We start from the raw sequence: 13,804 nt of genomic DNA, 5'->3' as shown, positions 1-13,804 counted from the left end.
ATATATATATGTACACGAGAGAAAACATTAGCTATTTCTCGAGTTATGATCTGCAAAATTATTTTCAAAGGGCACATGACCTTTGACCTGTTGACACCAAAATCTTCGATTTTGCAAGTAACAAGAAAGATGGCATTCATAGCACGATACTTGCAAAATCCATAAAATATATTTGACCTGAAAAAGAATTGGTGGTTGAATTAATTCAATGACAAAATATGCAAATCTTCAAATTCCAAGTCAATCGGGTAAAAATTGACAATTTTCGAACTTTGGCCTGTGTTGACCTTTGGATCTCAAAAACAAATTGGTGGTTGGATTCAACGACCAAATATGCAAATCTTCAAATTGAAAGTCAATTGGATGAAAATTGACAATTTTAGAAATTCGGCCAATCCGATCTTCACCAAAATTGAATCAATTCATCATGGTCTGTCTCACACACACACACACACACACACACACACACACACACACACACACACACACACACACACACACACACACACACACACACACACACACACACACACACACGTCCAAGTTTCGTCCAAATCTGTCCACAACTTTTTGAGATATCGTGCTACATATTGCTGCAGCTGGGGGTCGGGTGAGAAGACGGAAGCTATCTTCCCAGAAGCTATCTTTCCACCAGACTCTCCGGAATCGCAGGCCATCGCAAACGGATAACTCCGTGACGCGGCGAGTCGCTAACCGACCGTGAATGCCAATAACTCAACCATGTGACTTAGGGTCCTCCGTCTAATATCAGTTTCCTAAAAATAATCACGTGACCTAATTACCGGGGGACACACCTTGTCCGAACTGGGTCACCTTACCAGATCAGATGCAGCCGAGCGACACTGCCAAGAAACGTACCGGCTAAAATAACGGATCATTGGGAATAAAGTTCCGGCGAGGCGAGGATATGCACCATGCTGGATCAATGAAAGAAAAGACAAAAACGAGCTGGGAACATTTCTATAAAAGCATTTATTACAGGCAGGCAAGGAAAAATATGTGGCACAATGAATGTCGTTTATTGTTGTGTTTAAGCAGGGGTAGAAAGAAATGTGTGGTGTGACAACAAAACAAGCAACTTACAAAAGCAGACACAGAGCAGACTTATTCTGATATAATGCTTCTGCACTCTTAACTTAAGCAAGGACAAGCGCCATGACACACACACACACACACACACACACACACACACACACACACACACACACACACACACACACACACACACACACACACACACACACACACACACACACACACACACACATACACACACACACACACACACACCGATGAAGAGGAGATAATGCGCAAAAAGGAGAGGAGATGAGGCTAACGGTCTCGTAATACCTTGCACGATTGACCGACCGTGCCAGCCAGTAGGTTTTTTTTGGGGGGGGGGGTGTTCTGGTCCCGCATGCCAGCCTGGGCACCCCGGGCACGCTGCGGTTGGTGCCGATCAATCCGCTTCTCCCGTCTATACGCCACACAGCCCGAGCCATCCGGGCCAAACAGCATGCCTCTACTTGGTGGCAGCTGCATCGAGGCGGAGGTGCGGGAGGATGCCTGCCGTCTGCAGGAGACTGGTGGACACGGTGGCGCGCGAGAATCGACGGTGAGACGCCGTTGTGAACCAGCGCATGTGCGTCCTGTACAGCGTTGCCATTTATTGTTTGGTTCTACACGCCGTATTCTCGCAGCGGAGGATTTTTCCATCGTGTGGTTGATGCTTTTTTTGTTGGCCTCCATGAAGACGCATTCTTATATTAAGGGGTGTTGTGGTTTTCACAGGCGGCCATCTGGGTGTGGTGCCTGCTTTGATTTATTTCAGGAATAAGAGGAAAAGAGTTGGAATGAAGATAGAGATATAATCAGACCGAACTATGAGATCCACACAATGCACTTCGTCCCGTTTGACCCATTAGACATGAGGGAAAGGTCTAACTGCACGTATATTAATGAAATAACTGTCTGGGGACTACTTTATGATGGATGCCATTACCTTGGAGGCATCAATTTGGTTTCAGACCAATTTTTTCCAAATAGACCAAATATTTCTCAATGGTGAAGAATCACACATTGACATGTGCATAATAAATTGTTACACCTTTGAGAGGTACCAAGAGCAGTTTCCAGAACCGCAACAACATCATTTTTTGCCCTAATCTCTCAATGGTGAAGAATCACTAAAAATTATAGTAGTTGGATCCGGATCCCCACCTTCACCAAAATCGAATTAATTCGTCGTGGTCACACACCCAACCTGTCCACAAAGCTTCTGTGAATGATTGCTTCTGCAAAGTTTCTGTGAAAAAAAACGATTGCTTGAAAACTGTGGCCAAAAATCGTGTGACAAACAGACAGACATGCAGACAGACAGAACGGAGGAGGAGGAGGAGATTGGGACCAGACTCTGTGCAGAGCGTTGGTTCTGCTTAACCAGTCTCCTTGGCTATTGGGCACAATCCTGGACGGGTCGCCACTCCGACGCAGTATACCAGCATGCTGGCACTCATTTTGCCGACCACAGAAGGATAACAGGCAGTGTCAACCCCACCTGGTATTAATTCAACAGCTGAGTGGGTTTTTGAACTCAGGACCCTTGGATCCAAAGCCCGCCATCGTAACCATTATACAGACAGACAGACAGACAGACAGACATCAGGCATACAGACAGACAGACAGACAGACAGATTGTCAAACACTACAGAACAACATACTTCGTGAAAAAAATTTTTTGCCAAGTAATAACAAAATCGACTGACCAATATGCTTTAAAAATCTTCGATTTTTCGTGAAATCTTCGATTTTTCAAGCAACAAACAATCCACCTTTGGTGGCGGAGGTAACAAACAAACAGACAGATAGGGGTAAAAACATAACCTCCACCCACCTTCGATGGCAGAGGTAACAATTGTTTTAAATAAGGTTCAGCCATTTTAGACCAGTTACAGAATGTGAAAATATTTCATCAATGCCAATACTGTACAGAGTTATTTTATCCCGTATATAATAAGATGCGAAGCACAATCATTACCTTTTCATTTCACGGGTAATTACACAGTTTCCTTCCCCTACTCCATTAAATTCAAGCCTGAAAAATAATATGAAGCCGCACGACTATCTTTAGAAAGTTCGAATACCCTTTCTAATTTCAAAGAGAAAGACAATAAGTTGAGTTGTACTCCTGGAATAAGTGGATGCAGAACAATAACAATCCCTCTTGAATCTTATTCAATTTCTAAGATCATTTATGAGGTTCTGTGTCTTAAAACAAACCGGAACACGTGACACTTCACCTTTCAGGGAGATATTGTGGATGTCAAGCGTGCTGATGGAAAGACGGTGGTAGCGGTGAGCGATGGAGTGACGACAACACACCACACACTCGATGAAGGCCTCATTGAGTTTGGCACAGCGATTGATGATGGAGATTATGAACGGTAAATGCTGTGCTGTTTTAAACCTTTTCCTTATAATTTGCTCACAAAATAAATAGAAGCCTCTGATTTAGAGAAGATGAAGAATCATGGAAATTTTAACCATTTTAACAATATTTATTTTGCTAAAACACTTTGCTGACCCATCGACAGGATAGCCTCGCCTCTGTGGTGTCGGGCTTGGTTTCGATTCTCGATCCAGCTATAAACTGTCACCCTGGTGTTTCTCAGGCAGGGCGAGGCATAAGTGTGTCTGTTAAGCCTGGTGTCCCATCTGCCAGCTTTAGTTGGTGGATGTTAAATATCCCACGGTGTCTTTCACGAAGAGTAAGCGAGCTATCGTCGGCAACCTACTTGGTCAAATGTTTAGATTATCGAACAGTCGGTTTGTGAAAGACTTGGGCTAAACTTTCCCCTGTGGCCATTAAAGAAAAGGGACTTTGCTGACCATTGTTGAAGTTTCATTCCACCTACTGTTTCGTCACCTTTGTTTAAATATAATTTTATTGTGTTTGTTTCTTAACTGGAGATCAGTGAATAACTGTGATTTGCAAAGATAATTTGTCGCCCCAACTTTGTTTTCATGGGACCAAACCATGTTGTTGCCTCGAAAGTTCCTCAAAAAGTAATTAGCCAACCTTCACTGAACATGAGCATTTATTCTTCTTTAGTGCTCTTGCCTACCTGGAGACCCTGAAGATGATGGAGAAAACAAAGGCCATGTGGCAGACTTTGAGCCGTCTTGCACTTGAGGCTCGTAAGCTCGAGCTAGCTCAGCGGTGAGATTTTATGTTGTGTTCTCTTCGTTTTTGATCACTTGCATAGCAAAACAGTGAATGAAAACTTGATTTGCAACCTGGGTTGTGGATTCACATCTTACTGAAAGCAGCATTATTCAGGATTTGGATTCTAAGATGGAATCTGACCTAATATGAAGAATGTTTGTTAATGTGGCCCTTTAACAACAATCCAATAGCAGTGTGGCATTGAAGTGCCGCATCATGCTATTGGATTGTTGTTAAACAGCCAGCTGGCTCATTACTGACCTTCAGGGAGGGGTAATCTGCCCACTCTGCCAATCATGTTAAAAAAAAAAAGAGGGACCTGCCCACTCTTTGTGGTTAACTGTTTTTTATTTCGATGCACATGGGATTGGCACTTACATGCCACCATTCACAAAGCAGTATTACCAATACATGCCATTGAATTATTTAAAAAAAACATGTTTTCATGGCACACCATTGCTGATCTGAGTGTTTCTGTGTTTTGGTTTATATGCATTTGGTTATGATGATCAAGATTTTGTGAATATCCTTCCATGTTGAGGTTTTCAAGTGCTGAAGAAAGTACTTGCTCATCCTTTACAAGAATATACTATGAGCAGGTCATCTGCATTTAAAAAAAAATCGACACAGGGAAATATATTTTGCAATGAATCAAAGAAAAGGGATATTGATTCAGTAGTATTTGAGTCAAATATTGTTTTCATATCAGTCGACTTCCCCCATATTCAACTTAATACAATAATCATACAATCATATTTGAGAAACGACTACTACTGCTAATCCACATGTCCAACGAAGGGGTGTAGTGACCCTCATAACTGTCGGTCTTCCGCCTTCCGCCAACATTCACGTGGGCTTAGGCCAATCTCATTGGCACATTGGCGTAACCAAGAGAGCCTTGGGTGTCCTCAGGGACGATGCCAAGTTTGAGCAAGTCGGTGACCGTGGTAAAGATTTGTGGAAAATTCCAGGGAGATATGGGGCAGTACATGTTCACTTAAGTGGTGGACATGTCCAAGGAGGGAATTGCATCTCCTTGCAATACTGAGTGTGATCATGCCAAGTCTAGTGATCTCACAAATGGTCCGATTTGAGACTCTGTCATACCATCAAACCCCAAGAATGCGGCTAGACATCACATATGGAAGGCTTGTAAGGTGTCTTGGTCCTTTATGAAAAGTGTCCAGGTCCCACAGCCATAAAGGGGAACAGGGAACAGGTCTAAGGTAATTTTGATGCATGTTCTGTAAATGCAGAGCTTTGATGGTAAACTAAAACGGTGCTGTTTCCAGACAGTGTCGAGTTGCACCATGGCAGAGCCAGCCATGCCGATTTGTCTACGTACATCAAGGCTACAGTATTCAGATGAATGAATGAATGTTGGAGTCCAGGTAGGTGAAGTGGTCCACTGACTCCACAACTACACTGGAGCAAGGTACTGGTCGTGGGGAAGGACCAATGGTAACATTCTGCACCTTGGTTTTTTTTTTTTGCCAAGAGGGCTGAAGTCCTGGGCTTTTAGGCCTCGGTCACATTTGCTCTACGGCGAGGATACGGCGGCCGTACGCCCTCTGAATTGACAGAAATGTGCGGCGGCCGCAGAGAAACTGAGGTGGCCTCAGGGAGGCCCTACGCCGTTTGGCTATATTTTACAGGCCGAAGGGGCGCCGTGGAATTATAGCGCGAAGTTATAACTTTTTTTTCATTTCTACGTTCGCCGTAGCAATTTGACAAGCCAAGCTATGACGTAGATGTGTTCCACGTCGACCGTACGTAGGGCGTACGGTGGGCTTGCGTTATTTGTGCGGCTGCCGTAAGCTCTTCTCAATGAAAAATGAATTTTCCCAACCCCCAAAAAATTACGGCGGCCGCACTATTTCCATGGTCGCCGTACGGTGGCCTTGCGGTCTGTGTGACTACCTGCGGGCAACGCAGGGTCGACGCACGGTTCCCCTACGCCTGCTGTGCACCTACGTACGGCCCCCGTGGCAGTCTGCATCGACCGTGCATCCACCGTGCGCTACCGCTAGAGATCGGAGTATAGGTGTTTGCCTATACGGTGGTGCCCCCAGAATCCCAATTTAATTCGTTCCAGGAGGCTGTTCGGATTGCAAAAAGTTCGGATTCCAAAAATATTTTCCAAATAAGAAATAATGGAGTGAATTAATCCGTTCGTGGACCCAAAGAAAACCCACTTTCAAGACACTTTAAACTGAAATTACCCGTGTTTAAGATAAAATAAGATGAGTAAATGACCTTCGGTGGCAGTGTATTGTATGTAAACTGGTACAATCACCAATCCAAAGGTCCACACAGGCTCGAGCTCTGGCCTGGGTTCCGATCGCTCGTGCACTCTGCGAGAGCGCTGCCCCCAGGGCAGCTCATCAAACATGATGCCCGCAGAACCGCAATCACTTTCATCAAACGCATCGGGCTGAGGTAATCATGGATATTCCAAATTACAACCGGTTTTGCTGTGAAATTCAATCCTTGCCCGACAGTCCGTCACACCACGTGATCGGATTGCTTTTTTTGTTATTAATTAAAACACAAGATGATTAAAAAACAAACATCACAAATGAAGGTGAAAACACGAGGTAAGGCCTGTCACATTTGGCTCTGCGGCCGGAGGTCTACAAAATGTACGGGCACTAGCAATTATGAAGCGGCCGCAGTATTTCCACGGTCACACAATGTAGCAGTCACATATGTTTTTATTTTTTGGGTAGACGCACGGGGTATTTATAAATTGTGGAGACCGAAAGCGTGGGGGTGCCGTACGGTCTTTGATTTGATGTCGCACGGTGACCTTAGGGCGTTCCTGCGGCGGCCATAGAATTTTCAAGGCAGACGCAAGGTGCCCGCAAGGCGACCGCAGGGGGACCCTAAGCCGAACGTGCGGCGAGACGGACGGTAACGAATGGGTTAATTTTTTTTATTTTTTTTATTTTACCAGTTCTTTTGTTTCGGCTTGTCGAATTTCTTCGGCGAACCTAGAAATGAAAAAGTTATAACTCCGCGTTATAATTCCGCGGCGACCTTACGACCTGTAAAATATAGCCATACGGCGTAGGGCCATCCTGAGGCCACCTCAGTTTCTCTGCGGCCGCCGCACGTTTCTGTCAATTCAGAGGGCGTACGGCCGCCGTATCCTCACCGTAGAGCAAATGTGACTGAGGCCTAAAGTATCGATCGACACACGAGAGACGCTTTCACGAGGACTTCCACCGACAAAATGAATGAACAAAGTGCGAAGATGCGGCTCGAACAGGTGGGGGAGACACGTGAACAAACATGAACGCCACGTTGTGTTCGGTTTTTTAAAAATGTATTAGGTTTTTAGGGCAAAATTTTCTCGAAAAAATTGTTCGGATTCCAATTAGTTCAAACAATGGGGTGTTCGGATTCTAGGGGCACCACGGTATATTATAGTTATAGTATATTCAGTTATATATAATGGTATATTTTATTTCAGAACTAGTATATATACCCACTCGTTACCGTCCGTATGGCCGCACGTTCGCCTGAGGGCCCCCCTGAGATCGCCTTGCGGGCACCTTGCGTCTGCCTTGAAAATTCTATGGCCGCCGCTGGAACGCCCTAAGGTCACCGTGCGACATCAAATCAAAGACCGTACGGCACCCCCACGTTTTCGGTCTCCACGATTTCTAAATACGCCGTGCGGCTACCCGAAAAATAAAAACATATGTGACTGCTACATTGTGTGACCGTGGAAATACTGCGGCCGCCGTATAATTGCTAGTTGCCGCAGATTTTGGAGACCCCACGGCCGCCATGGCAAATGTGACCTAGGCCTTAGTAACCGATTCAAAGCAGTTGAACCCGGCCGGCCAGTGAACAGGGTCTCTCACAAATAGGGCAGCATCATCTTCACAGAGTAGATCGGTGATGACTTCTCCATCGTCATCGATTTCAAGCTGATCTGCACACGTTGACATTATCCAGTCCGTGGTGCAGCAGAAGAGGGAGGGAGCAAGGACGCAGCCCTGACAAACTCTACAAGACATGGGAAAAGGTAGTTATAAGTCAGTGTCCATTCTAACACAGGCTATTGTATCTTCTTGGAGATTCCGGATCAGGTGAAGAAGTGATAACGGAACTCCATTGCCTCTCAACACCTTCCATAGGGATGTCTGGTTATCCGAGTCAAATGCTGCCTTGGTGTCGATATGCGCCACATTTATTGGGTGCTGAAATTCCCAATGAAGTTCTGCAAGAATGAGGAAGGCCAGTATGGCATCCGTTGTAGACCTGTTTGGGGTAAAACCACATTGTTAGGGGCATCTATGTTGTAGTAGGAGGGGATGAATATGGTTCAGAAGAATATGAACAAATACCTTCCCAGGAACTGAAAGCAAGGTGATCAGGCGATAGCTCCTGCAGCTAGAGCGGGGGGGGGGGGGGGGCCTTTGCCTTTATAGATGGGGATTATTATGCCATTTTTTTTCCACTATGTTGGAATATGGCCAGAATTCCAGAAAATTATGAAAAGGCAGTGTAATACCTCACAAATTGGAGTCGCAGCACATTTCAGCAGTTCTGCAGTGATGTTGTCACACCCAGCTGCTCGACCATATTTGAGTTTCCTCGGTGCATGACGGAACTCAGACGGAGATGGAGGATCCGCACACACGGTGAAATCATCACCAGCTACGGGTGCCTCTTCCTCCAAGTCAGTGAAGTGTGTAGCAATGGGGAAGTTAAGAGCCTGCTCAAAATGTTCTTTCCTGCAGTTGAGTGCTTCCTCATTGGTGTGGCAGGGTGTGCCGCTTGCCTTCATGATTGAAATGCTGCTTTTTTAATTTGAATTTTGACCAATATGCATGTGCTGGATTGACCGGAAGGCAGGTCTAAGGTAATTTTGATGGATACTTATCTCAGCTTCATTGGCCAGGTGCTCTTCCCATGAGTCAAGGTCTTTCCTCATCTTTGCCCGATGGACACCTCTATACTAAGGCACCGTCTTTCTGGGATTCCAGGAAGTCGTGCTTGCCTCCTCATATCAATAATGGCCAAGGTATCAGTTGACCACCAGGGCCGTTTATGTGGCTGACAAAATCTGACTGTCTCAGATGCTGTGGAGAGGATACTGTCGTGGACAAGAGGCCAAGACTCCTCAATGTCGTTTGATAATACGCCCAGAGTATCCAAACAGTTCTGGATGGAGATGTTATAATGGGCAGATAGCTCTGGGTCACAAACTATAGCTTCCATGTTCAAGCGTTGCCTCGGTCTTGTTTGACAATGGTATTCAGAGTGTATGCAGACATCAGCCGCAACTAATCTGTGGTTGGTGTTTGCTGGAGCTTCAGCGCCTCTAAAAACCCAATACGATTTGAAAATTGAACGATCTCAAGAGAAAATGTGATCCAGTTATTTATGGGTATAAGCACCATTAGAGATCCAGGTGAATCTGTGTGTCTCTCCTTCTGAACCAAGAACCCATAATGGATAGGCTATTGGAGGAGCAAAGGGAGATCATACAAAGAGAGTTTTGATTTATCTAGCATGATCTGCAGTTCCCAATAACACTTTCGAATCCTATACGATTTGTGTGCGACATTTGAGCAGCACTACCTTTTATTGGTAATGATTAGGTGGCCATTCCAAGGTGCCCTGAGACATTTCACAGTTAACTATGAAGTGGTAACTGACTGGCATTGCATATAGAATAGATTGTGACACCAGTGACCACTACCTCCACTCATGTGCAGAATTCATGAAGCATTCCACAGGCCATATTATCAAGTGGATAAGGGAACATGACCATTGCTGGAGGTGCGGTTGTAGGCGTTTGGTTCATCGCTGTACATTCAAGAAACTGTGCGTGACTTGCAAAGAGCTGCAGCTAACCATTCTATATGATGGAGCACAGAGATCTAGCAGCACTGTCCTTATGGCAGGTTCTTTACTACCTGCGGTGCACCTTGACAAGCTTTCTCGTCCAGATAACGTTATGCTTAAAGTCGTAAAGGTGCTTCTTTATGGCTTGTGAGGGACCATAGAGACCTATGCCATCCCAGATGATGGGACAAAGAGGACCATGCTGTTGGATCCAACAATGGAGCAGTTGAACTTAGTGGGTATAAGCCTTAAATAATAGTGCTCAAGACGGTACGTGAAGATACAGCGCAATGTCTCAGTGCTTCAGTCAGGTTTCAAATATTATCAGTCGAGAACCTGAGCCAAAGGTACGTGATAGATGGAGCATTCACTGCCACGATGCTGCGGTTATCTGAGTATTCTTATCCATTGGCCACACTTGAAAGATGGTACCCCCTACCGAGGTGGACTACCACTCCCTTTCATTAACAAGGCTCCACTAACAATATTAATCGGGTCGGATTAATTATCCTTACCTCATCCTACCAAGGCGACCTGTACGGGTTAGCCCAAAGGGTGCTTCAGTGGCAGTTTGTACACACCAAGGTGAGTCACTACAAGGACCAGCCAATGTACTCCACCAAATGGCAATTCAGCAATATTGTCTGTTTACTGCCATTATGCCTTCAACACCAGACCTACTGAGAAATGTGGAGAGACTTTGGCAGACTGGCATCCTACCATATGCCAGTGAAAAAACACACAACCCACTCCAAGCAGTACCAGCCAGCAATAGAACTCCTGGAATCTAGAACTATTAGAATCAGGGTAAATGGAGTGCAGCAAAATGCGACACCATTAATCCATGCTCGTGTTGGAACACACTTCACAGCAACCAAGTAAGTGGTCCTCCTTCATCTGAAATGCACCGAGAGATATCTCTCATCGGACACAGACCTTGTTTAGATCCATGATGAACAGATCCAGAAACTAGTTGATGCAAGCTATGTGAAGAAATTGAGTGATGCGAAGACTAACACTTCAAATGAATCCTGGGTGGAAAGCATATATTAGTGTTCATCTCTTCGTTCCAGTCTAATGACCTGGTGCTCAATGAACACCTGCTCCCAGGACCTGTGATGGACCCTTCTCTATGAGGTGTCTTATTCTGCTTCAGGCAACATGGTGTTGAAATCTCGGGTGACAAAAGGCTATGTTCCACCAAGTGTGTCGACTGCCAGAGGATAGGTCATTGCTCCATTACCCTCGCTGAAGGAGAGGGGATTGCATTTTGGTCCGTTTGTTCCTTGCAAAATCAAAGATTTTTCAAGTATGTTGGTTAGTCGATTTTATTAATTGTTAATTGCCGGAATCCTTCAGATTTCGCCAATTATGTTGGTCAGTTCTGTGTGTCATTCTGTGTGTCTGTCTGTCTGTCTGTCTGTTTGTTTGTGTGTTTGTTTACCCTGTAGCAGCCACACCATTTCAGCGATCATGACCAAACTAGGTACAGACGTCGGCCATGGTCCAACTTAGACACTTGTCGTTTTTCGTGAATCTAGGTCAAGGTCAAGGTCACCGAAAAACTGAAATTATTATTTTCGCAATAACGTCCGCTAAAATGGTCGTATCAACTTCAAACCAAATCCAAAATGTGCATCTTCCAATTCTGCATCCAACCATATGTCTCATTGGGGTGTCACACCAACACCCTTCTTAGCAGTCGGGAGTCGAATGCCAGGGGGGGTCGGGTCAAAAATTTCAAATTGCGATAAAAACCGCATTTCGATCCAGATTGACTTCCAATTTGGCATGTGGTATCTTGGTATGAGTGTCCTATTATATGCCAAAAATGATGAAATTTGGTTCAGCCACTTCCAGTTACCATGGCAACAAAGTTCCCTAATGATAAACAAATGCAAATTTTCAGATTTTAAAAAAGTTTGACAGTATCCACAATTGTGCAGATTTGTTCACCAATATTTGCACCCATGTATGCAATGGCACTGGCTACTGATGTGTTAAGTTTGGTTGACCTTCAATCAAGGTCAATGTCAAGGTCGACGATAAACCGTGAATCGTTTTTATGTCATAACGTCCTCAAAAATGGTCGTATCGACTTCAAACAAGGTTTAAAATGTTCATAATTCATATCTCTAATTATAACTTTACACATTTGCATGCTAAAAAATGCAAAGTTTAGAAGTTCGGCCCAGGTCGAAGTTGAGGGGGGTCACGTAAAAGTTTATTTTCACTTTAAAACGGCCATAACTCAAAAAACAGTGACAGATAGTGACTACATTATCATTATCAACATATAGGAACTTGCACATGATCTTTTATTTGACACCAAATTTATTGACTTTGTGTGACTTTGTAAGGTCAAACCCAAGGTCGCCGGTTTTTACAATGATGAGAAAGTGGCCATAACTTCAAGAGTTTGAAAGATAGAGCAACGAGGTTAACGTCATATTGATCGCCATCGAAAAGGAGGGAAATACATATTTTTAGTTATTCTCTATCACTTCCGCTTTTTGAGATATATCGAAAAATAGTGTATTTTTGGGGACATTTCTGTAATTTTCTTTGGAGATATAACTTCTGCGATATTCAAGATAGAAAAACAGAATTAACGCCATATTGTTCGCCATTGAAAAGTAGGAGTATATGTGTTTCTCGTTTTTCTCTCTCACTTAATGTTTCCGAGATATAACGTGTCAAAGTTGACGCACATTCACGAAAAAGAAAAATTCAAACTGCGATAAAAATGTCATTTTCAGACCAAACGAGTTCAGATTTCGTGTGTACTCTTTTACTATGAATATCCATTATTACTCCAAAAAAAACAGAGTAATTCTAGCTGTCCACTTCCAGTTACCTTGACAACGAATTTTCATTGTGATGGACAAATGGTGAATCGAGGTCAAACGTCACCGAAAAACAGAAATTCTTATTTCAGCAAAAACTTCCGCTAAAATGGTCGTATCAACTTCAAACCAAATCTAAAATGTGCATCTTCCCATTCTGCATCCATTGGGGTGTGACATCAACACCCTTCTTTGCAGTCGGGGTCGAATGCCAGGGGGGTCGAATTTCAAATTGTGATAAAAATGCCATTTCAAGTCCGATTGACTTCCAAGTTATAATCATGACCAAACTAAGTGCTATAACTCATTAAACAGGAGCATTATCGACTTATAAGAACCAAATTGATTTCCAGGTTTTTGTTTTTTCAGATCATGGAGATATGACAAAGTTATTCCAGCAATTCCTTGCTCACCAAGCAATTTCATTATTCTGTCTGTCTGTCTGTCTGTCTGTCTTTCTGTTTGTCTGTGTGTGTATCGCCGACAGGTCACAATTCTAAACCGATCGTCATTAAACTTTAGCAATTTTAGAAGTTGTCTCAACTGAGAAGCCAATTGATTTTGAGGTCAAAGGTGAAACGTCATCTTTCAGTCGAATTTCTAAAATCGTCATTTTTTCTTCCGATTGATTTGAAATTTGAACAAGATTTGCATATTGCATCAATTAATTGGGAAAGCAACAACTTTTGCGGTCAAAAGGTCAAAGGTCAACTCAAGGTCATGGCTTCTAAAATCACATTTTTATCTGAAAAATTGACAATTTTCATTTGATTGACTTGAAAATTAAACAGCGATTGCACGGTTCCTCACTGAAATGGGAAACCAACGATTTTTGAGACCAAAAGGT

At 43.8% G+C, this 13,804-nt stretch overlaps 1 protein-coding gene across 2 annotated transcripts in view; it reads left to right on the top strand.

Moving 5' to 3' along the window:
• Window positions 1-13,804, top strand: part of IFT172 (intraflagellar transport 172) — a 445,633-nt gene that overhangs the window by 178,786 nt on the left and 253,043 nt on the right. For both annotated transcript variants that reach the window (XM_085896864.1, XM_085896871.1), the window contains exons 17-18: window positions 3,328-3,464; window positions 4,133-4,240. In XM_085896864.1, the coding sequence (XP_085752990.1) occupies window positions 3,328-3,464; window positions 4,133-4,240 (245 nt within the window). The remainder of the gene's footprint in view (window positions 1-3,327; window positions 3,465-4,132; window positions 4,241-13,804) is intronic.

This window comes from Eptatretus burgeri, chromosome 1 (assembly GCF_056783735.1).
Source record: "Eptatretus burgeri isolate ZD-2024b chromosome 1, Ebu_testis_v1, whole genome shotgun sequence".
Lineage (NCBI taxonomy): Eukaryota > Metazoa > Chordata > Myxini > Myxiniformes > Myxinidae > Eptatretus > Eptatretus burgeri.
This window is presented reverse-complemented; position numbering and strand designations above follow the sequence as displayed.